The sequence below is a fragment of the Perognathus longimembris genome, chromosome 1 (assembly GCF_023159225.1).
Source record: "Perognathus longimembris pacificus isolate PPM17 chromosome 1, ASM2315922v1, whole genome shotgun sequence".
Taxonomy (NCBI): domain Eukaryota; kingdom Metazoa; phylum Chordata; class Mammalia; order Rodentia; family Heteromyidae; genus Perognathus; species Perognathus longimembris.
In genome coordinates this window covers 135,129,834-135,152,462 of record NC_063161.1, presented here as the reverse complement: position 1 = coordinate 135,152,462, position 22,629 = coordinate 135,129,834, and the positions used below count along the sequence as shown (strand labels likewise).

The window sequence follows — 22,629 nt, the reverse complement described above, 5'->3', positions numbered from 1 at the left end:
ACAACCAATACATCTTTGAAAGAATTACCATGTATCACTAAATAAGAGAGGAAAAACCATGAGCAATAAATCAATGCCTGTGGTTGTCCTCCTCCCTGAAATTAGTGTGGGCATCACTGACTAGCACAGACAGGTACCTGAATGCTTTTTCTCTCACATCAGTTTCATATCTGCCTTCCTGAAAATATGTAAATGAATGCTACTGCTTAAGTGTATGTGTGTGTGTGTCCAAATGTTAACAGGGACCAAGTCTTTATAAATGACTTTCCCTTTCTCTACCAGCCCATTTAGCACAACCAGAAATAACCAGACACAGAAATATGTGGGTCTCCTATTACCTAACAACAAAAAGCAAACACACTAGCGCCCCCAACTGGGCTGACAACCCACCTTGATGGAGTCCCTAAATGTGTGGGTCACAACAAAAGTGGATGCTATTCTTGATAATTGCAGATTAGGAAGGGAAGTCAGTAGTTCTGGGGTCAATTTAAGGATCTCAGCTTACTCAATGGATTTCCCAAGGTGATTTGGGAAAAGGATACTATTCTGAGAGGGTATTAAAAGGAGCTAAAAGGAAGGTACACAGACAATACTTCTAATCTTCCAAATTTGGGGTTGGGGGGAATATCTACCTGCACTATAGGTAGAAATACTCTCCAAACTCTCATGAGCCATCCTCAAAAGAGACTCCAGAAATAATCACCCTGAGACCTCAGAAACATCATAAAATCCAAAATAACTGAACAAACTACCTAGCATTTTAAACTCGGATTCTGAAGAACCTGGTATACCTATATGGTTAGGACAAGACTTCCAGTGCATTGTAGTAGTAGTAGTAGTAGTAGTAGTTGTTGTTGTTGTTGTTGTTATTGTTAGCAGCAGCAGAAACAAATGCTGACAACAACTGAGGCTCCTAACTGAATATGACTACAAAGGCTAGACCACATTATCTCTTCATTCTTTCCAGCTCTAAGACCTAATATTCAGGAGCTTGTAATTTATGCATAATTATAAAGCTTCTTCTTGAACATGCCCATTTCAATCAAATTCTATTGTTCAACAGCTTTAAGCATTTTCTTTGGGCTGAAACTGCCACCCCTGAACTTCCTCTCTCATGATTGCCCATTATATATGACTTTCACAATCCCTCTTAACTCTGAAACTTTAGGATTCTATGACACATAGAAGAGTAAAGAGCAACCTGGAATAAAGTTTCACACCGTGAGTGTGAAAAGATCCGAACTCAAGTATGCATCTGGAGTGATTTTTCCCAGCATGACTGTTTTAAATTTTATCCTCATGGTACCTCAAACATTATTCTGCATGTAGATACCAAGATATAGCCTGGCTAGATTATGAAATAGATTAACCATCCCCAATTCTCATCATTTAACTCAATTATATACTATTACCAAATATGGTTTAAACACCAGAAAAAAAAATTTACATACTTGTATACACTGTGAAATAAAATTTTTTTAAAAACCAGGAAATTTCCAAAAGCTGAAATAAAACTTTAAGTTCACCAAAGCTGTTTGGCAAGTTTCCCCTGCACTGTGCATAGCTTACTCTGGAGATTCTTGACCCTGTTCCTGTGAAAATAGCTGAGCATGAGTGGCACACACCTGTAATTCTAGCTACGCCAGAGGCTGAGATCTGGAGGATGGATCACAGTTCAAGGACAACTCTGGGAAAAAGAAGTTCACTAGACTCCATCTCCAAAATGCCAGACTGTAAGCTAGGCTCAAGTGGTAGAGTGCCAGCATAGCAAACAGGAGGCCCTGAGTTCAAACCCCATTACTGCACACACCTTCACTTTAAAAAAAAAATCTCTTATGACAAAAAGTTTGGAAGCAAGGAGTAGAATTACAAATCCTGTGGTCTAACCTAAGATCACCTCTGTGGATGACCCAAAGGGAAAGTCAATTGTACAGCCACAGCATTTCCCCCTTAGTTTAACTGCAAGTTTTCAATGGAAAACATACATGCAACAAAGAATCCCAGTGCTAAAAGGGACAGTCAGGTGAGGATTGAGGATAAAAGCTGGTGGCCAAATGGCACATGATTTCTTTCTGGGGTGATGAAATGTCCTAAAGTTGTATGATAAAAGTCACTGGCTTGTACATTTTCAGTGGATAAATCATGTTATGTGAATTACATCTCCAAGCTGTTGAAAAGAAATAGGAAAGAAAACAAATGTCCTTAATGAGGAAATCAAAACTTCCAGGTGCCTGTTATCCTATCCTCAGATCTGAGGATCAAAGTTTGAAACTAGCCAGGCAGGAAAAGTCTATGATATTTTTATCTCCAATTAACCACCAAAAATCAAGAAGTGGGTATAGCTTGAGTGGTAGAATACCAGTCTTGAGCAGAAAAGCTAAGGGACAGAGCCCAAGCCCTGAGTTCAAACCCAAGTGTGTGCACGCACACACAGACAGACACACACATAAAAGATTTAAAACTTACCTCCTTCTCCAGATCCAGAGCCATTATCTGAGAAGAAAAACAATGCATATAAACATTTTTCCTAGAAATTTCTTCTGTTCACATAGTAAAATTTCTTGTCCAAAACTGATACTCATTATCAAAGTCCTGTTTTGTTTTGGTAAGTTGTAGGGCTTGAACTCGGGGCCTGAGCACTGTCCCTGAGCTCTTTTGCTCAAGACTAGCACTTTAAGCCATAGCACCTCTTCTGGTTTTCTGGTGGTTAACTGGAGATAAAAGTCACATGGACTTTCCTGCCCAGGTTGGCTTTGAACCTCGATCCTTAGATCTCAGCCTCCAGAGTAGCTAGGATTACTGGTGTGAGCCACCAGTGCTCAGATCCATAGCCCTGTTTTGATAGCTAACTGTTTTTCTATACCTGTCTAATGCCTCTATCAAAATAGAAATGGCTTAGATACATAATCATGTCTGAAACACATTCAGGAAATATCTAGCTACCTTTCACAGAATACAAACCAATACTGTTCGGAGCTAAATATAATTAACTAATTTGACCTCATCTACAAGATAAAAGACTTTTTTTAATTTTGTTAAAGCTTTAAGGGCTTGTTGAATAAGCTGCTTCTATTAGAAAAGCAGGAGAAAAGCTTTTGAGTCCTGCTCCAAAATTCTTCTTAATGAAATCTGTGGACAAAGACAAAAAGCCAAACAATAAAATGGGAGAAAAAAAAAAAAGTCCCAAGGCTGAGGAAGGAAAGAACCTCAAGACTGAGGTTTTCATACTACTGATGAAAATAATTTCCTCCAGGAAATCTAATCAGCACTCTCAAAAAGAATCCAGCCTACAATGTAATTAATACAAAGAAAAGGTGCTAGGGATTTAATCCTGTGCCTTGTACATGATAGGCAAGTGCTCTACCTCTAAGCCATATTCCTAGCCCTAATGTTTAATTTTAGAGTGCCCAAAGGACCAAAATACAGCACACAACTCTTGAAAGGAAGGCAATACCTGTGTGTGGTATCATCAGCATGAGCTACTTAAAAAACAGAGATGTCAAGTGAAGAGTCTGACACTTTGGCTGCACTTTGGAAAGGAGAGGGTATCTAGGTCCAGAGAACCCAGTCCTTTCTTCAAACAGATGTCTGAAAACATGGGCTCACACCAGTGGTTCACACCTGTAATCCTAGCTACTCAGGAGCCTAAGATCTAAGGATCTTGCTTCAAAGCCGGCCTTATGTAGAAAAGTCCATGAGACTTTCATCTCCAATTAGCCAGCAAAGAGCCAGTGGTAAAGAACCAGCCTCAAGCAAAAATAAGTCAAGCAAGAGTTCAAGCCCCAGTACTGGTACAAAATATATAATATATATGACATATATTATATATGTGTGTGTATATATTTTTCTATCCCCATATGGAGTAGAAGACAATTCTCAGACAAGATTGTCCTCTTCCCTTCAATCTCCTTCAGACAATAATCAAATAATTCACAGACAGGGTAGAAAAATATATACTGTCTGTGTAATCTTAAGTAAAGTTTTCAATTATATTCCACTTTTATTTCATCAAGTTTCAAATGATATAAAGAATAAAAATGCAGTAGAAAAAAAATATATAAGAGGGGCTGGGAATATGGCCTGGTGGCAAGAATGCTTGCCTCGTATACATGAAGCCCTTGGTTCGATTCCCCAGCACCACATATCTAGAAAAAGTGGCACTGTGGCTCAAGTGGCAGAGTGCTAGCCTTGAGCAAAAGGAAGCCCGGGGGCTGGGGATATAGCCTAGTGGCAAGAGTGCCTGCCTCGGATACACGAGGCCCTAGGTTCGATTCCCCAGCACCACATATGCAGAAAACGGCCAGAAGCGGCGCTGTGGCTCAAGTGGCAGAGTGCTAGCCTTGAGCGGGAAGAAGCCAGGGACAGTGCTCAGGCCCTGAGTCCAAGGCCCAGGACTGGCCAAAAAAAAAAAAAAAAAGGAAGCCCGGGACAGTGCTCAGGCCCTGAGTTCAAGGCCCAGGACTGGCAAAATAAAATAAAATTTAAAAATAAATAAATACACACACACACACACACACACACACACACACACACACACGAGAAAGATAAACATCTAGGCACTGGTGACTCACACCTGTAATCCTAACTACTTACAAGGCTGAGATCTGAGAATCACAGTTCAAAGTCAGCCTGGGCAGGAAAACCCATGAGATTTTTATCTCCAATTAACCACCAGAAAACCAGAGGAGCTGTGGCTCAAAGTTGTAAAGTACAGTCTTGAACAAAAGAGCTCAGGGACCATAACTGGGCCCCAAGTTCAAACCCCACAGTGGACAACAAAAGGGGAGAGAAACTAAAACAGGAACTAAATTTTAAGTTGTTTTATATTTTTCTTAGGAAAACAATCCTGCTGTTACATATACATTGACTAGGTACACAATAAGTGCCAGGCCCCATGATAATGTAGAAATAATATGACAAATAAGACCCATTCTCAGTATATGAGATACTTATTCCCAATCCTTTTTGTCAATCCATGTCTAATTTTAATAATTCTTTTTAAAACCCACCCCTTCCTTGATCATTTAGAATTCCTAAACAAATTACTGTGACTTTTTTTTAACAATGTTGTTCTTGTAGATTACATTTGTCCAGAGTGTATACCTTCCCCAGCGCCCAGGGATCCATCCCAACGTTGAGATTTTTACATTTCCTTAGGCAGGACACATTGCCTTGCACTTGAGAAATACAGATCTGGCTGGAGGCACATATGTCAGATAAGCAAAATATAGTCTATTACATGCATAGACACACATATCAGGTGTGAACAAACTGCCTGAAAACTTCACAGATTTTTAAAGAGAAAAAAGGCTTAAGCACAATGCTAAAAGCATAAGAAAACTGTTTTCCAGCTAAGTAAAAGAGGGTAATATTTCTAGCTCACAGAATAGGAGCCATAAAAGACTAAATTACATAAAAACACTGGCTCAGTCAGCAAATAACAAAATCAATACAGCCACTTCATAGCTTTGTGCTTTCAATCTTAGCAAGCCTAGGAGATGATTGATATCCATTTAAAGATTTCAGGAACTGGGGCTCAGAAACTTATCCAAGCTCATGAGATAAATAAGAGTTAGGATAACTTTAAAGGCAGGTGTTCCAGTCTTAGTACAGTGGCCTTTTTAATTTACTATTCTGCCTCCTGATGCTTAACATTTACTGACCATCAAAATACTTTGTGTCTTAAATATATGCATTTCATAAATAATGACAAATTAATTCAGAATAAAAACTTCATATTCCTTCTTTAGTTTCGAGTTCCAGTCTGTGAAATACAACAAATTTAGAGAGGTATAAAAGAACCACATCAAATGAAATAGCCTACTGGCTATTCTACTAAGATCATAATTACCTAAAGCAACTAATCATCAGTGTATAATAAAATGAAAAATGGCCTTGCCCAAAGGGAAGTCTGGCCTTTTCCATAGGCTCCTAGAAGGTAATCTATGTCATCCCTGATCTCTGTTAGGAATGGGTACTTAGGACGGTGACAGTCACACACAATAGTCTTGGGTGGGGACTAGCCATACTAAGAAAGCTCACTCGAGTGATGTAGAACCAGGGCTTTGGATCACATGATATTAGCACACCTAAAGTCTAAGATAAACCGCATGAACAATCAACCAATCAATTATATTTATGGAATGTAACCACAATAAAAACTCTGAGCACTGAGGCTCACAACATGCTTACTGGTTGGCAATAGTCCATGTGTACTGTCTCATAGTTAAGCTAGGAGATCACACTCTATAAGGAAAGGCCAATCCAAAGTTCTCATGTTTGGATCCCTCCAGGAATCTGCTCTATGCACTTATCTCTTCCTTTAGTTGACTACCATGTATCCTTTCCCTGTACTAAAACATAATGCTGAGTATAATGGCTTTCAATGAGCTCTACGTGCCTTTCAAACAAATCCCTGAATCTGAGGCCTATTTGGGAAACTTCTTAAACAGTCTGGAGACTCTGCCTTCTGACTTTGCATATGGTCTTAAAATCTTCACATTTAGTCAAAGGGAGAACATTTACACACTGTAACATAATTGGGAAAAATGAAGATAACAGTCTCCATCTTTACAACCAATCTCTGTATAATAGTTCTAGTGGTTCTTGCCTATAATTCTGGCTATATGGGAGGCTGAGTTTAAGGATCACAATTCAAAGCCACCCCAAGCAGGAAGGTCTATAGAGACTCTTATCTCCAATTAATCACCAGAAAAACAAAACCAGAAGTGGACCTATGGCTCAAAGTGACAGAGTGCTAGCCTTGAGCAAAACAAGCTGAGGGATAGCTCCTAGGCCCTAAGTTCAAGCTCCAAGACCACCACCAACAACAAATAATAATAATAATAGTACTTCTTCCTATGCATCAAGCACAAATACAAGTAAAAATCTAACATTAGCCAGGTGCCAGTAGCTCACACCTGTCAGCCTAGCTTCTCAGGAGGCTGAGATCTGAGGATAGTGGTTCAAAGCCATGACTCTCTTATCTCCCATAAAAAACCACCAGAAAACCATAAGTGGCACTGTGACTCAAAGTGGTATAGAGCAATCCTTGAGCAAAAAAGCTCAGAGACAGTGCCAAGGCCCTGAGTTCAAGCCCCATGACAGACAAAAAAGAAAAGAAAGGAAAGAAAAGGACAGAAATTCACATAAACACCTCTCCAAAATAACTACCACTAATTCAGGATGGAGAAATGAAATAAAGGAAGAAAATACAGACAGCTTATGGCATAATGGGGTAGAAGAAACAGAAGGAAATTTTGAAAAGAGACCAATGAACTGCTCCTAATATCTAAAGATTTTCCTCATTCTTTCCAAAAAGAAACCAAAAAAATTAGACACGGGTGCCATGCCTTGACACTCCTCAGGTCAGCATGGTGTCCCTCTTCAGCTCTCCATTCGAGTTGATCTGGTTTGTTGAGATTATTTTTCTACTCTTTCTTTACTACCATTGTGGCTCAGTTTCTTAACAGTATTAAGTTGATTCAGGGCTGCAAGTTTGGGAGACATATGTCCACATGCTTTCTAATAGACTCCTGGTTCAATCTCTCTCAAAAAAAAATAATAATAGACATGATGACCTGTGTCATTCTCTATTCTAAATCTTTTTTTTTTTTTTTTTTTTTGTCTGTCATGGGGCTTGAACTTGGGGCCTGGGTACTGTCCCTGAGCTCTTTCAAGTCTACAGCTCTACCACTTTGAGTCACAGCACCACTTCCAGTTTTCTGGTAGTTAACTGGAGATAAGGGTCTCACAGACTTTCCTGCCCTCGCTGAGTAGCTAGAATTACAGATGTGAATCAACAGCTCCCGCTTCTACTCAATCTTACATTCAACCCATAGTACAAAAGATATACAAAGACCACACACACACACAGAAAAATGGCATACACAATCAGTACGAAACCACCTGAGGTTAAAAAGCAGCAATTTGAAATATGCAGTTCAAAAGAAAACCTCTCTAATCCCCTCACACTATCACCCCTAACCCATGCAGTGATTTAGGGAATTTAGCTCTGCCTGGATAAAGCCTTCTGTATGGAAAATATGGTGGAACCATTTCCACCAAGTGTTTGGAAGTGATGATACACACCTGAGTAACAGGGTCCTCTTGCCACCACTGTTATCTCTTTCTGGTGCTTACAAGCAGCTCTTCTGAGAAAGCATTCATTTTGGTATGTGTCCCCGTTTGATCCACAGACAGGAATATAATTTGTATGGCACTGCAAAAAAAGAAATAAAAATAGAATCTCAGAACTAGGCATGAATATTAATAGTTTATTTCGCATTCATGAAAGCAAAACCATAGTATTATGACACTCATCTACTACTGAATAAGTTGTTCCTTTATTTGGTTTTGTGAAAAAATGACTAGTTACGTCTTCATACCTGCTTCCATATTCATAATGAAAACAACTGCCAACCATCCATAAGAATGAAGCTGGAAATCCCTGCACTATATACTTTATTTGCCTGCCATGAAAACTCATTGAGACAGTAAGGAAATGCTTGACAATGTTTGTAAAGAACATTACTTAGGTAATGTCATCTTATTGCCATCAAAATTCATTTATTCAATACCTGTAAGTAGTCCCAAAGTAAATGTTAGAAGAGACACAAAGAAATATAAGAGATCATTGTTCTCTGAGATCTTACAATCTTGTTAAAATCCTAAGACTAGAAAACAAATTGTAAGCTAAAAAATGTTCCAAATCAACAGAATACACAGTTAAGTATAATGCGTGGTACCTAGTATAATCTAGAATGTTCAGGGAAAGTTCCTCAGACAAAATAAAATGTGAACTGAGCCAGAAGGATGAACTGAAATAGAGCATATGGAGAAAAAAGGTGATATGGGGTTGAGAAATGTCAGTGGACCTACGTACTTAAAAAAAAAAAAAACCTTTAAGCTGGATGCCGGTGGCTCATGCCTGTAATCCTAGCTACTCAGGAGGCTGAGATCTGAGGATCAAGGTTCAAAGCCAGCCTGGGCTAGAAAACCCGTGAGACTCTTATCTCCAATTAACCACCAGAAAACTGGAAGTGGGGCTGTGGCTCAAGTGAGAGAGTGCTAGCCTTGAGCTGAAGAGCTCAGGGACAGTGCCCAGGCCCAAAGTTCAAGCCCTACAACTGACTGGGAGGAAAAAAAAAAAACCTTTCTACATATCAAGTCCAATGCTATAAGCCTAGCTAAGCTACTTGGAAGCTGAGATAGAGAGAATTTCTATTCAAGGCCAGCCTACATTTAAAAACAAGTTTGTGAGAATGCTTGATCAATAGCTGGGACAAGGTAGGAAGTATCTGTCATCCTAACTATGGTTGGAAATCTAAACAGGTGGAGCAGAGTCCAAACACTGAGCCTAGGCAGAAAACAAGACTCTATCTCAAAATAAATAGCACAAAAAAGAGTTGGGAGATGAAGTTGTGCAGTAAAGCACCTGCGTAGCAAGTGTGACTGCCCGAAAATCAAACCCCAGAGTGCCATCAAAGAAGAAAAATTACATCATCCATGACTAAAGTTTTAAAACCTTGGAAAATGCTATAATGTATTATCATTACTTTTAAAAAGAGAAATAAAAAAATAATTTTTAAAAAGACCAAAACCAATGTATTTATTTTTTAAAAATCTGCAAACAGCAATTTAAAATATAAAAATGAGTGACCTTCATTATTGATCAGAATATGTACTAAAAATGAGATTTATTTGTTTTGGGGGTTTTTTGCCAGTCTTGGAGCTTGGACTCAGAGCCTAAGCACTGTCCCTGGCTTCTTTTTGCTCAATGTTAGCACTCTACCTCTTGAGCCACAGTACCACTTCCGGCTTTTTCTATTTATGTGGTGCTGAGGAATCAAACCCAGGGTTTCATGTATGCAAGGCAAGCACTCTACCCACTAGGCCACATTCCCAGCTCCAAGATGTTATTTTTAACTTATAAATTTTTAATTTAGAAAAAAATCAGCCAGGCATGGTGGTACCTGCCTATAATCTCACCACTCCAAGAGCTGACAGGACTGAGTTCAGGGCCAGCCTAGAATCCTAGCTACTGAGGAGGCTGACTTCTGAGGATCAAGGTTTAAAGCCAGACTGAACAGGCAAATCCACAAGACTTTTATCTCTATATAACTAGCAAAAGTTTGGAAGCAGAGGCATGCTTCAAGTAGCAGATGGCTAGCTATGAACAAAAGGCCAAGCAAGAGCATGAAGTCCTAAATTCAAGCCCAGTAGTAGCAGGAAAAAAAAGGTTTTTTTCAGTTAGGTAGGCATCTCAATAAACTAGGTTATGATAGGCAAAGTTGGTTTAGCTTTTTAAAGAACATTATTTAATAATGGATTTCAAGAGTCCTAAAATAAAATGTCATTTTTGATCCAGAATTACACATTTAAGAGTGTATCTGGAGCTAGGAGATAGTGACTCATGCCTGTATTCCTAGCCACACAGGAGGCTGGGACCTTGAGGTTCACAGTTTGAAGCTAGCCTGAGAAGAGAAGTACACAAGATTCCAACTCCAATGACCCCCGTCATAAGCAAGCAAGTTGAGTAAGCGCCAAGCTCCAGAATTTAACTGTTAGCTGAGTCTGATAGAGGGACTGTTATTCACTTATTAGATGGGTTTCAAAGCACTTGATGTACAACAAAGGAAAAAGACAGTTGCACATGACAAATACAAGTGCCATGTAATTTCTGTGTCTCTCTCTGGCCATTTCTTTTTTTTTTTTTTTTTTTTTTTTTTTTTTGCCAGTCCTGGGGCTTGGACTCAGGGTCTGAGCACTGTCCCTGGCTTTTTTTGCTCAAGGCTAGCACTCTGCCACTTGAGCCACAGCGCCACTTCTGGCCATTTTCTTTATATGTGGTGCTGGGGAATTGAACCCAGGGCCTCATGTATACAAGGCAAGCACTCTTGCCACTAGGCCATATCCCCAGCCCACTCTCTGGCCATTTCTGTAGAAACAATTGCAAGACTTACCATATACTAGTACATCTGGTCTGTTATACCTAACCCTAAATAACTTTTATTCTAATATCCACCGTACCTATGTCAGTTATCCTTTTCATGTACTTTGTGGTACTTCCATTTTTTTTTTTTAATCCAAGCATTCATTTTAAATAGCTACAAGTATCTAACCACCACCTTGTCTTCTAGGGTAATAGTGCCAAGCACTGACATTCTGAAAGGTTTTAAGTGTGTTTCCTTTGTTAAAATTATGCATTATAATCATTTCTTTAATTACATCTTTATCTAGGTCACATTATCTATAAATTTCATTTAAGAAAAAGAAAAATGGCATATAAATTATTGGTCATTAAAAAGAAGTATTAACAGCAAATTCAAGGGAGATCTCTTAAATAGTATAATTCCTTAGAAAGGCAAAATCAAAGTTCAGCAAAATAAAACACCAGGAAGCAGGTACTTAAAAGGAGTAGGGTGAGGTCAAGGGGAAGGGGTAGACAAATGAAGAGAAGGGGGGGGGGAAATGCAGTCAAGAATTCAACACAGATCCTATAAAATTAAGAAGCGTGAGGGAAGGAATGAGCAAGGGAAGGGGAGGGTTGGGTAAGAATATTAAAAGGGGTGATATACTGCATTCATAAACTGCTTTGTTAAACGGCAGTACCTTTGTACAACTACTTACAGAAAATAATAAAAGTAAAAATAAAAAATAAGTTAGGGGCTGGGAATATGGCCTAGTGGCAAGAGTGCTTGCCTCGTACACATGAAGCCCTGGGTTCAATTCCCCAGCACCACATATACAGAAAACGGCCAGAAGTGGCGCTGTGGCCCAAGTGGCAGAGTGCTAGCCTTGAGCGAAAAGGAAGCTAAGAACAGTGCTCAGGCCCTGAGTCCAAGCCCCAGGACTGACAAAAATAAATAAGTTAAAAATAAATATTAAGTTTACCAGGGCTGAGAATATTAACACTCATCAATCAGCATCTACCTAATAAGCACAGGGCTGCAACTTTAAATGTTGAAATATCATAACAACCACATAGCTTCATGCTTGAGTCCAAATCCTGGGACTAACTAGCTGTATGATTATGGGGTAGCACCAGCTCCAGTATCCCCATCTGTACAGTGGTAATAAGAATAGTCCCTACCTGATAGAGTTGTTATGAGGATTAAATAAGAGAAATTCACCTGTAACATTCACATCTGGCTATAGTAAATTCTGACTAATCATTAACTATTTTTGCTATTGCTATTGTCATTTCCAAATCTTAAATATTTGTCTAGGGTCATAGTCCCTAAGTGGCAGAGCTACCATGCCTCACCATTCCACACACTCAAGTCATTCAGCAATCTTACCATATGTCACTTGGTGAAAGCAAGCAAGAGGACTTAATGTCCCTGAAATTCAACCTCATCGCTAAGAGCAAGTGAGCCTGAGACAGGAGAATAAGTAGATCACTACTCCTTGGTCCTTCTTGATTTCCAGAGGTCTGTCTTCTTGAAAGCTTGTTGGTACGCTTCAGACAAATGAAAGGATCTGGGCAATTTGGAGGATAAATTGTTTTGTTTTGTTTAAATTTGGGGGAGGGGCTGTATTTAGTTTTGTAGTGCTGAAGATGGAAGCGAGAGCCTCACACATGCTAATAAAATGCTCCAATACTGGCCTATCCCCTGCACTCAACATTCAATTTATGATATGTATCACTGTTGCCAGCCTCAACCTTCAGGCTTAAGTTAGAACCACTGAGAGAATGAACTCTCCCCTGTAACTTTCCTTTAGAAGAACCTGATGGTACTGCCATAAAGTATTTCAGAAACATACAGTGTACAAGTCTGGAATCACAACCTTACAAGCACTTGTTGTGAACCTACTTATCGACCATGAATTGTTCTGAACACAATAAGTAAGAAAACGATCATTAGGATGTTGTGATGGTTCATCTTGATCATCCACTTGATTGTACTGAAAACCATTGGGGAGCTTAGTGAAGCACATTTCTGGTGAAGGCTTTTCCAGAGAGGCTTAACTGTGGGTGGCAACATCCCAAAGACTGGGGGACACAGATGGAATAAAAGGGAGATATCCACTAGCTTAGGCATTCTAAATCTTCCCCTCTTAAGTTGTTCTGCTCAGGTATTTTGTCTCAGCCATGTGTCAACCTGACTGTGCCCCAGGGTGGTCAGATGAAAAGTTATTTCCAGGTATATCTGTGAGGATATTTCTAAATATTAAGATTTGAGCCAGTGGACCAAGCTAAGCAATCCCAATGTGGAAAAGCAGAGCCCAATCTGTTGAGGACTTTTAAAGAACAAAAACAGAAGAAGGGAGAATTCTCTCTACTGACTGCTTGAGCTGCTCCATCAGTCTTCTGGTCCTCAGACATTAGTCTTAGATTCCCTGGGCTTTCAACATGCAACTGAAACTGTGGCACTTCTCAGACTCTCTACAACCAAATAAGCTAATTCCATATCTTAAGTCTGTACATATGTCTGTCTGTCTCTCTCTCTGTCTCGTGTGTGTGTGTGTGTGTGTGTGTGTGTGTGTGTGTGTGTGTATCTGTATAACTGTGTTTTGTGTCTGTGTGTCCCTTTACTGGTTCTATGTTTCTGGAAAACTCTAATACAAAGATCTACTAAGGACACTGGCCTCTAGCAAGACCGACCCTGATAAATTCAAGAGGAAAGACACACACCACAGAGAATTCCAGGTAGAAGAAAAAAGAGGAGGAAAAGTCATAGACATTAACTTTTTTTTTTTTTTTTTTTTTTTGGCCAGTCCTGGGCCTTGGACTCAGGACCTGAGCACTGTCCCTGGCTTCTTCCCGCTCAAGGCTAGCACTCTGCCACTTGAGCCACAGCGCCGCTTCTGGCCGTTTTCTGTATATGTGGTGCTGGGGAATCGAACCTAGGGCCTCGTGTATCCCAGGCAGGAACTCTTGCCACTAGGCTATATCCCCAGCCCCAGACATTAACTTTTAACAGAAATCTAAAGTGTTTGTCACTTCTGTGGTACAAAATTAATAAAAGTGGCTGTGTTTTTAAACATGGAAAGAAAATTGCTCTTTGTTAGTAGACTAAAAGTACCACTTTAGACTTTTATATGCAGTCTTGTTATCTGTTAAAATTTACTTAAATCATGTTACTAGCCCTGAAAATATGCTGGATCATCAACTTTTTTTTTTTAAGGAGTTGAAAGACACTGCTACAGCAGAGCAGACCAAAGCATTAAATGTGTATATGCAGTCATTGTTCCTAAGCTGGCAATAACCTGGGTCCAACTGGAACAGATTTATAAGCTTATCAGAAGCCAGAATGGTCCAAGGAAGATTTCCTGGACAGGAAGATCAAATCATGATGTAAGCCCTAAGGCAGTTTGCCTGTACAAGGCAAGAAGCCTGTCTTTAAACATCTTCACATCCTTAGCATCTAGCCTAACACACCACATAAAGCTCTGGACAAATATCTATGAATCTCAGTTCCTTATATTCCCTTTTCCTGATTTGTGACAGAGTAAGCACAGAAAGGATTCAGGCAGCTAACAAGAGGATTTCCTAGCTGCTGAAGTATGTTAAAAGAGCTATTTTGCTACACTCTTAAGAGAGTTTTCAGGAAAAGACATTCAAGGAATAAAGGTAGAAAAGGTAGAATCATAGATACAGACACAGATAAAGATAATGCATAACTTTAAGCATATTTATGTAATAAAATGAAATCTACAAAGCTATTTATTACCTGTTAACTAAAAACAAGTAAATTTTTTTCTAGGCCTATAATCCCAGGTAATCAGGAGGAAGAGTTAGATAATCATGGACTGAAGCCAGCTCAGGAAAAAAAAAAAAAAGAGCCTATCTGAAACAATCTAAAGCTAAAAGGGATGTGGGGGTGTGGTTCAAAGAGTAGAGTGCTTGCCTAACAGGGTACGTCCTTGAGTTCAAACCTCAGTACCACCAAATAGTTCAAATTTTGCCACCAAGGCATGGTGGTATATATCGGCAATCCCTTTCAGTACTCCAGAGGTCGAGGCAAGAAGATCTCGAGCTGAATGCCAACCTAGGCTACACAGTAAGCCATCATCTCAAAAAACTCAAAATGAATAAAATTTTTAAATAAAGTAAGATAACTTCTTTTCCTCTACAGAATTCACTGGGAAGTAGCAATCCCTAAAGTAAATACCATTAAGTGATTTATATTCCTAAAATGTACACACAGACTATTTTAGAAAAAATATGAACAGCAACAAATATTGCCTCCAAGAAAAGCAACTGATAGGACTGTAAGATAGGATGTATGCCCTCTTACATTGTTCAAATATAGGCATGCATTACTCTTCTCAAAAGCACATCAAAGGGCTGGGAATATGGCCTAGTGGTAGAATGATCAATTGTTCAACACCACATAAACAAAAAAGGGTGCTCAAGTGGTAGAGTGCTAGCCTTGAGCAAAAGGAATCCAGGGAGAGAGCTCAGGCCCAGGAATGGGGGGGGGGGGGAAGCACATTAAAATAGGAGGTTCTCCTAGGAGTTGCTAAGTTTGAGGATATAAAATGCTTAGCACAGTAAGTGTTCAAATACTATATACAGCAGACATACAAAATCACATATATATGTATATATATATGTATATATATATGTGTGTGTGTGTATATATATATATATATATATATATATATATATGTCTTTACCTATCAACCCAAACCAAAAAGAAAGTATAAAAAAACAGGAAAGGGGCTGGGGATATGCCTAGTGGCAAGAGTGCTTGCCTGGAATACATGAAGCCCTAGGTTCGATTCCCAAGTACCACATATACAGAAAACAGCTAGAAGTGGCGCTGTGGCTCAAGTGGCAGAATGCTAGCCTTGAGCAAAAAGAAGCCAGGGACAGTGCTCAGGCCCTGAGTCCAAGGCCCAGGACTGGCAAAAAAAAAAAAAACAGGAAATAACACTAGTACTAGTTCTTTAAAATGGTCAATAAATAAGGAGCATATTTTCAATTTCTCTAGTAATCAGAGGCAAATATATGTTTTTCTTTTTTCTTCTTTCTTTTTGACTTTCACATTTACAAAGTATAAGCAGATTGGCAAAAACCCACTATCACAACTCTGAGAGAAAACGGGCCATCTGATACCCTGCTGCTGGTGAGATGTGAATCTGAACACGAGCATCCCACTGGACCAATAAGTCCACACTAAGGAATTTAAAGGACTACTTTCTCACACGAAATTTCTGTGGGGAAAAGACAACCTTTCTCATGTGATAAACCAGAAGACAGCTCTGGTTCAGACCTGCCTGAACCAGCTACTAGAAAGTGAAAAGGAAATTCCAGAAGGTTGAAAGTCAGAGGGGAGTCCCAGCACCTGTGAGTACAAACTCAGAACCAATTTCTAGCTGACCCTGGAAGGAGACATGGGACAGACTCCACGTAGCTCCAATGGGTTTTAAAGAAATGAACTGATGGGCTGGGAATATGGCCTAGTGGCAAGAGTGCTTGCCTCATATACATGAAGCCGTTGGTTCGATTCCCTAGCACCACATATATAGAAAACGGCCAGAAGTGATGCTGTGGCTCAAGTGGCAGAGTGCTAGCCCTGAGCAAAAAGAAGCCAGGGACAGTGCAAGCCCAGGACTGGCCAAAAATAAATAATAAAAAATAAAAAAAAATGGGGCTGGGGATATGGCCTAGTGGCAAGAGTGCTTGCCTCCTATACATGAGGTCCTAGGTTCAATTCCCCAGCACCACATATACAGAAAATGGCCAGAGGGGGCGCTGTGGCTCAAGTGGCAGAGTGCTAGCCTTGAGCAAAAAGAAGCCAGGGACAGTGCTCAGGCCCTGAGTCCAAGCCCCAGGACTGGCCAATAAATAAATAAATAAATAAATAAATAAATAAATAAATAAATAAATAAATAAATAAATAAACGAACTGATCATTTGAGTACTGAGAATTTGAGCCAGACAGAATCAATAGTTTGGAAAGTTCAATTAATTTAATCACCCCCAAATTAGCAATTCTCTTCAAAGGAACACAACAGAATTCAAGCACACATATCATTTATAATGTATGTATAACGTACAGATAAATTCAAAAGTACTCTGAAATGAAGACACAATACACTCTTAACTAATAGACACAAAGATAAGCATAGGGGTTGGGAATATGGCCTAGTGACAAGTGTGCTTGCCTCGTATACATCAAGCCCTAGGTTCGATTTCTCACATATATAGAAAAAGCCAGAAGTGGCGCTGTGGCTCAAGTTGGCAGAGTGCTAGCCTTGAGCAAAACAGAAGCCAGGGACAGCGTTCAAGCCCTGAGTTCAAGCCCCAGGACTGGCAAAAAACAAACAAACAAAAAAGATAAGTGTAATGCAACCAAGAGACAATACCTAAAAAATATCCTGTAGCAGCAGAAAAAAATGTGTTCAAATATATATATATACATATATATATTTGTAATGAATGAAAAGATGAGAAATATCAACTGATAAGCTATAGAACCTAGATATAAAAAATATGAAATTAAAAACTTACTAAGTAGGAAAAGTGGAAATAATCAAAGGGTTACTAAACCTGTAGGCTGATCCATAAAGTAATTGTTTAATGTGAAAAACAGAAAGAAAAACCTGGGGGAGGGGGGGAATGGACAAGAGACTCAGTATTAAAAGGTCTAAAGAGGCCTGGGAATGTCTTAGTGGTAGAATGTTTGCCTAGCACACGAGGCCCTAGGTTCAATTCCTTGGTACCACATAAACAAAAAATAAACTTTAAAAAAAAAAAGGCCTAAAGCCTAAAGAATTATTAAACTCCTGCAGTAGGACAGAGAACTGGGAGAAAATATACTAAGAAACAATGACCATTAACTCATGCTAATGAGTGACATAAATTTATAGATTTCAGATCAGCCAACTCCAAGTAAGATAAAAAGAAAACTAAACCTAAACACTTTATTATGCTTAAAAAGGTGGGTGGGGGTGGAGCAAAGTAAAGAGAACATCTTGAGAGCAGCCACAGAAAAATTATATATTTTCCAGGAGAAAAAGAGTCTGAATTATGTTCCGTGCTGGTAAGGAATCTCATGGAAGGGCACTGGTGTCCCCACCCAGTGGGCAGAAAAGATCTGAAGCCAGCCAGAAGCTCCCTGGGCAAGTGTGGAAGATGGTGGCTATTTTGAAAATGCCCAAGAGAAACCTTCTTTCTAACTGAATATAAACCTTCCACCTTGAAGACCTTCTTTGGCTGGATAGACCAGAGTAGTAAACCTACCCACCTTCCCCTCTAACTCATAAACTGACCATTTCTTTTCATGAAAATAAACACCATAATGATTTATGGGTTTCAAATAGGCTTCACCTATAAGCCCTCTTTCCAATTTTGGTTCTCATTGCCATTGCCATGTTTTAAGAAAAGGTATGAAATGTGCCGTCTCTTTTCAAATGGATTACTGATAGGAAAAATCTGCTTTGAGTATCATACAGAAAGACACGTGAGGTCAAGGGTTACTGGAAATATTACTCTCTTCTGTTCTATTCCTAACTTCTGACTCCTTTCCCTCTCCTCAAAATCCAAGATGGCACATAATTTTACAGCAAGATCATAAGTGAAAAAGATTCTAGTTCTTTGTCTCATCTTAAATTATGACTCAGGAATCATCTTGTAAAAAGCCATGTTATAAGTTAACCATTAACAAACAAACAAAAAGGAAGAACTGGATATAACACACTTGCTTTTACTTTTTCAGATAATCAAATAACTCAAACAGCACTGGTAGTAAAGGCATCCATGGTTTCACAAACAAAGGTTCTACTTTCTAGTCTATCGGTTATCCTGATGGACCCTGAGGCTCTACGTCACATTCTAAGAGATGAGAGAAAGAAATGAGAATGGAAGAGAAAAAGAGCTAACCTAGCAGGAGGATTTTTTTTTAAATTCTTAAAGGCTCTAGTGCAACCTTGTAGCTTATTTCCTTTCAGTGGCAATTACATCTTATGTCTGGAGAGAACCTTAACATTTTTTCCATCACATTTTCCCACCTGTCATTGCCAGTTTGCCCTCTTTAATTCCAGGATCAAGCATGGAAAGTACAAGTAACAGAGTAGCAGCATCTGACCACAAGAACAGGTGGGTTATGAACCTAGCTTCTTTATAGAGTTCAAGGTGCTATAAACACATGTTAATTTGAAGAATACAGAATTATAAACTATGGTAAATATTTTAAAATGTAAAACTCATTTGGATTCCTCACCTGAAACTGGCATGCACATTTCAAACCATCTCCATCTTCTTTACAGACTCCTCCGTATTTACATGAAGACTCATCACAGACTCTTACAACAGACTCTCTCACATTTAACTCTGCAAGAGAAGAAAACAGCTTCATACATATATTTGTATTTGACTTTTTTCTTACTTAAATGTGCATAAGTATACAAAAAAGGAAATCCTTCACATGGTATAATAAGAAAATATACAAAAAAAAAAGCATCAAAAACAAGCTCTACAGGAAACAAAATGTTCAGAGTATCCCCAAAAGAATCTTACATAATCATATAGCTACATGAAACCCCAAAATGAAACTCAAAATTTCAGAATTTTAGGGGCTGGGAATATGGCCTAGTGGCAAGAATGCTTGCCTCGTATACATCAAGCCCTGGGTTTGATTCCCCAGCACCACATATATAGAAAATGGCCAGAAGTGGTGCTGTGGCTCAAGTGGCAGAGTGCTAGCCTTGAGCAAAGAAAAGCCAGGGACAGTGCTCAGGCCCTGAGTCCAAGGCCTGGGATTGCCCCCCCAAAAAAAAAAATTCAGAATTTTACATAATTCCCGAACACAATTTGTCTTAATATATTAGGTTATTTCTCTAGTGAATAGTTTAAGAAAGGACTGGGGATACAGCTGAATATAAAGGACTTCCCAAGTATACACAAAGCCCTGCATTCAATCACTTTCACAGGAGAGAAGAGAGAAGATAGGGGAAGAAGGGGAAAAAAGAAAGAGAAGGGGAGGGGGAAGGGAAAAGGAAAAGGAAGGGAAAGGAAGGAAGTCAGGCAAAAATGAATTGCAATCTTCTTTATGTACGCAGAATAAATTTTCATTGGTCACTGTTTGTTCTATATTAATCATTTTAAATTAAAAAATGAAATGAATTTGAATTTCATACAATAGATATATATGGAACATTTACATACTCAGAATTGAAGGATGAAAACTCTTACTAGACTTCAAGATTTTCAATAATTTTACTCCACCACAGCCAATACAACCCACATTATCGAACATGGTTCAGAGATTATTCTGCTCCTGCTCCAATATTATCAGTCTTGTGCTAGAAGACTCACATTAAGCTTTCTCAGCACCAAATACATTGCTTAAAGTTGCCAATCATATCAAATTAGGTGAAAATCACTGCAGTGCAATTTTTGTGTCTTCTCTTTTAGAAATATGAGTCTTGACAACAAATGCAATACACAAAAGAGTGCTTGGAAGAAAAGGAATACAGTGTAGTGGTGATCACTTGAATGTGGGAGTCTGTTAACCTCAGACTGCCTGAGGAACATGCGACTTCTTGCATTCTACATTATGACAGCATCTTGGCAAAGAGATAGCAGGAAACATTTCCCCAGCAAGCCTCTATTCCTAGTTATTCTCTATTTCTAGACTTGAGCCATGAGCCAAATGAACTCTCTTTATAAATTACCCCGTTTCAAGTATTGTTATCATTATAGAAACAGACTAGGACAAATTCTATTATTTCTATATGACTAGGTAAGTCATGAAATTTTGATGGCTCTGTTTACTAGTCCTGTTTCATCCTATGCCTATCTGGGTCGCATACAATGAAATTCAATCCTCAGACAGGTATTGCCAGTGGTTTTTTTTTTTTTTTTTTTTTTTTTTTTTTTTGGCCAGTCCTGGGCCTTGGACTCAGGGCCTGAGCACTGTCCCTGGCTTCTTTCCCGCTCAAGGCTAGCACTCTGCCACTTGAGCCACAGCGCCGCTTCTGGCCGTTTTCTGTATATGTGGTGCTGGGGAATCGAACCTAGGGCCTCGTGTATCCGAGGCAGGCACTCTTGCCACTAGGCTATATCCCCAGCCCCTGCCAGTGGTTTTAATGAAGGTAAATATTTCTAAGCAGAAGTCCTAAGATTTTATTGCCTACAACATATCCCATGTTTACAAATCTGTCAAGAGCATCAGAACTTCCTGTGCTGCCCTAACAAGTGTGAGCACCAAGTTCTTAGGTCAAATCACTTAGAAGGATCCTATCCTGAGGGTGATTTTCTGGAATGTTGTGCCTTTTCAAGGATTCTGTACAATCCCACGAGTCAAGAGGGCACTCTGCTACCTGTCAATGATGGGCCTGATTACACACCTGCCTTCTCAAGACCCGAATGGAAATTCAGTAAAAAAAAAAAAAAAAAAAAAAAAAAAAAAAAACAGATGAGCCATTACTAAAGGTCCTCAAGAATCAACTCTCCAAACAGAAATATTTTACACAAAAAAGCACTCGACACAGTGTCTTAGGGCAAACATATTTAGCTCTGGTTGCAAATCTGCCTATCATCTAATTCTCAAACTGCAAAATCTGTCTCAAATGCCAGTACCACTGCAAAGCTGGGAAACAATGCGCTCCAGGCAGAAGCCCTGCTTACTGGGAACAAGAGCGGCCCCAACTCCCAAACTCAGGCTGCAGTTCCACACCACACCCAGCAGCTATCCAGAACGGTATGGCTGTCTTCCACTCTTGCTGTAAATAGAAGGTAGTTCGGTTTAGCTAACCCTTAAGGAGACCAAAAGGGAGTAAACGTTTTTTTTAACAAGTTACAGCAGAACTCTGGGCTTCTAAATCGGGGGTGCTAATAGGCCTTGGTAGCAGGACGACCCAGTGCACGGGAGGATGACCCAGTGCATGGGAGGATAATATCCCTGGCATTCAGCCTCTAGAGATCCCAGTATGACCACCCCAGGAATACAAAACTGTCCTCAGATTTTACCCAAGGTCCCCTCAGAGGCAAACTCATCCTCGGTGGAAGAACACTGTGAAAAATGGCAACAAAGGCTTTGTTTACACTTGATTGTCTAAGGCAGTCATGTGTCAAATAAGCAGCAGTCTCCAAGCACTCAGTAATCACCTGTTTCAGTGGAGGCACCTAAATACATCAACTCTTGAGTTTATGTTAAGCTCTGTTTCAAAGCAGAAGCCCCAGCCATAAAAAATATCTCCACTCCTAAGGAGTCTGACTTCCTGTATTTTACTTGAAACATTTTCCTTCAAGGCCAATGAAACCACCTAAAAATTCAAAAGCTCACTAGGTGGGGGGAGGGAAGGTGCACCAACACAAGGACTTGACCTCAGAGCTTCCTTGGCTTTTTTGCTCAAGGCTGGTGCTCTACCCACTTGAGCCACACCTCCACTTCTGTCTTTTTGTTGGTTCACTAGAGCTAAGAGTCTCACGGACTTTCCTGCTCAGGCTGGTTCTGAATCCAAATATTCAGGTCTTCGACCTCATGAGTAGCTAGGTTTACAGATATGAGCATCAGTGCCCAGCCTCAAAAGGTTTTATTTCTTTTTTTTTCTTTTAGTGTAAAAGAGGGGTTACAGTTACATACGTTAATGAGTACATTTCTTTCTGAACAATGTCACTGCCTTCCTCGCTTTCTTCCAGTTTTTTCCCCTCCCAAAACCCCTGCCTCC

The 22,629-nt window shown here is 39.5% G+C and overlaps 1 protein-coding gene across 1 annotated transcript in view; it reads right to left on the bottom strand.

The window, feature by feature from the left end:
- Tmeff1 (transmembrane protein with EGF like and two follistatin like domains 1) overlaps positions 1-22,629 on the bottom strand; it is a 77,252-nt gene that overhangs the window by 34,900 nt on the left and 19,723 nt on the right. Inside the window, exons 2-4 of the mRNA XM_048338149.1 lie at positions 19,179-19,288; positions 8,092-8,221; positions 2,467-2,493 (exon numbers count right to left, since the gene is read on the bottom strand). Of these exons, the coding sequence (XP_048194106.1) occupies positions 2,467-2,493; positions 8,092-8,221; positions 19,179-19,288 (267 nt within the window). The remainder of the gene's footprint in view (positions 1-2,466; positions 2,494-8,091; positions 8,222-19,178; positions 19,289-22,629) is intronic.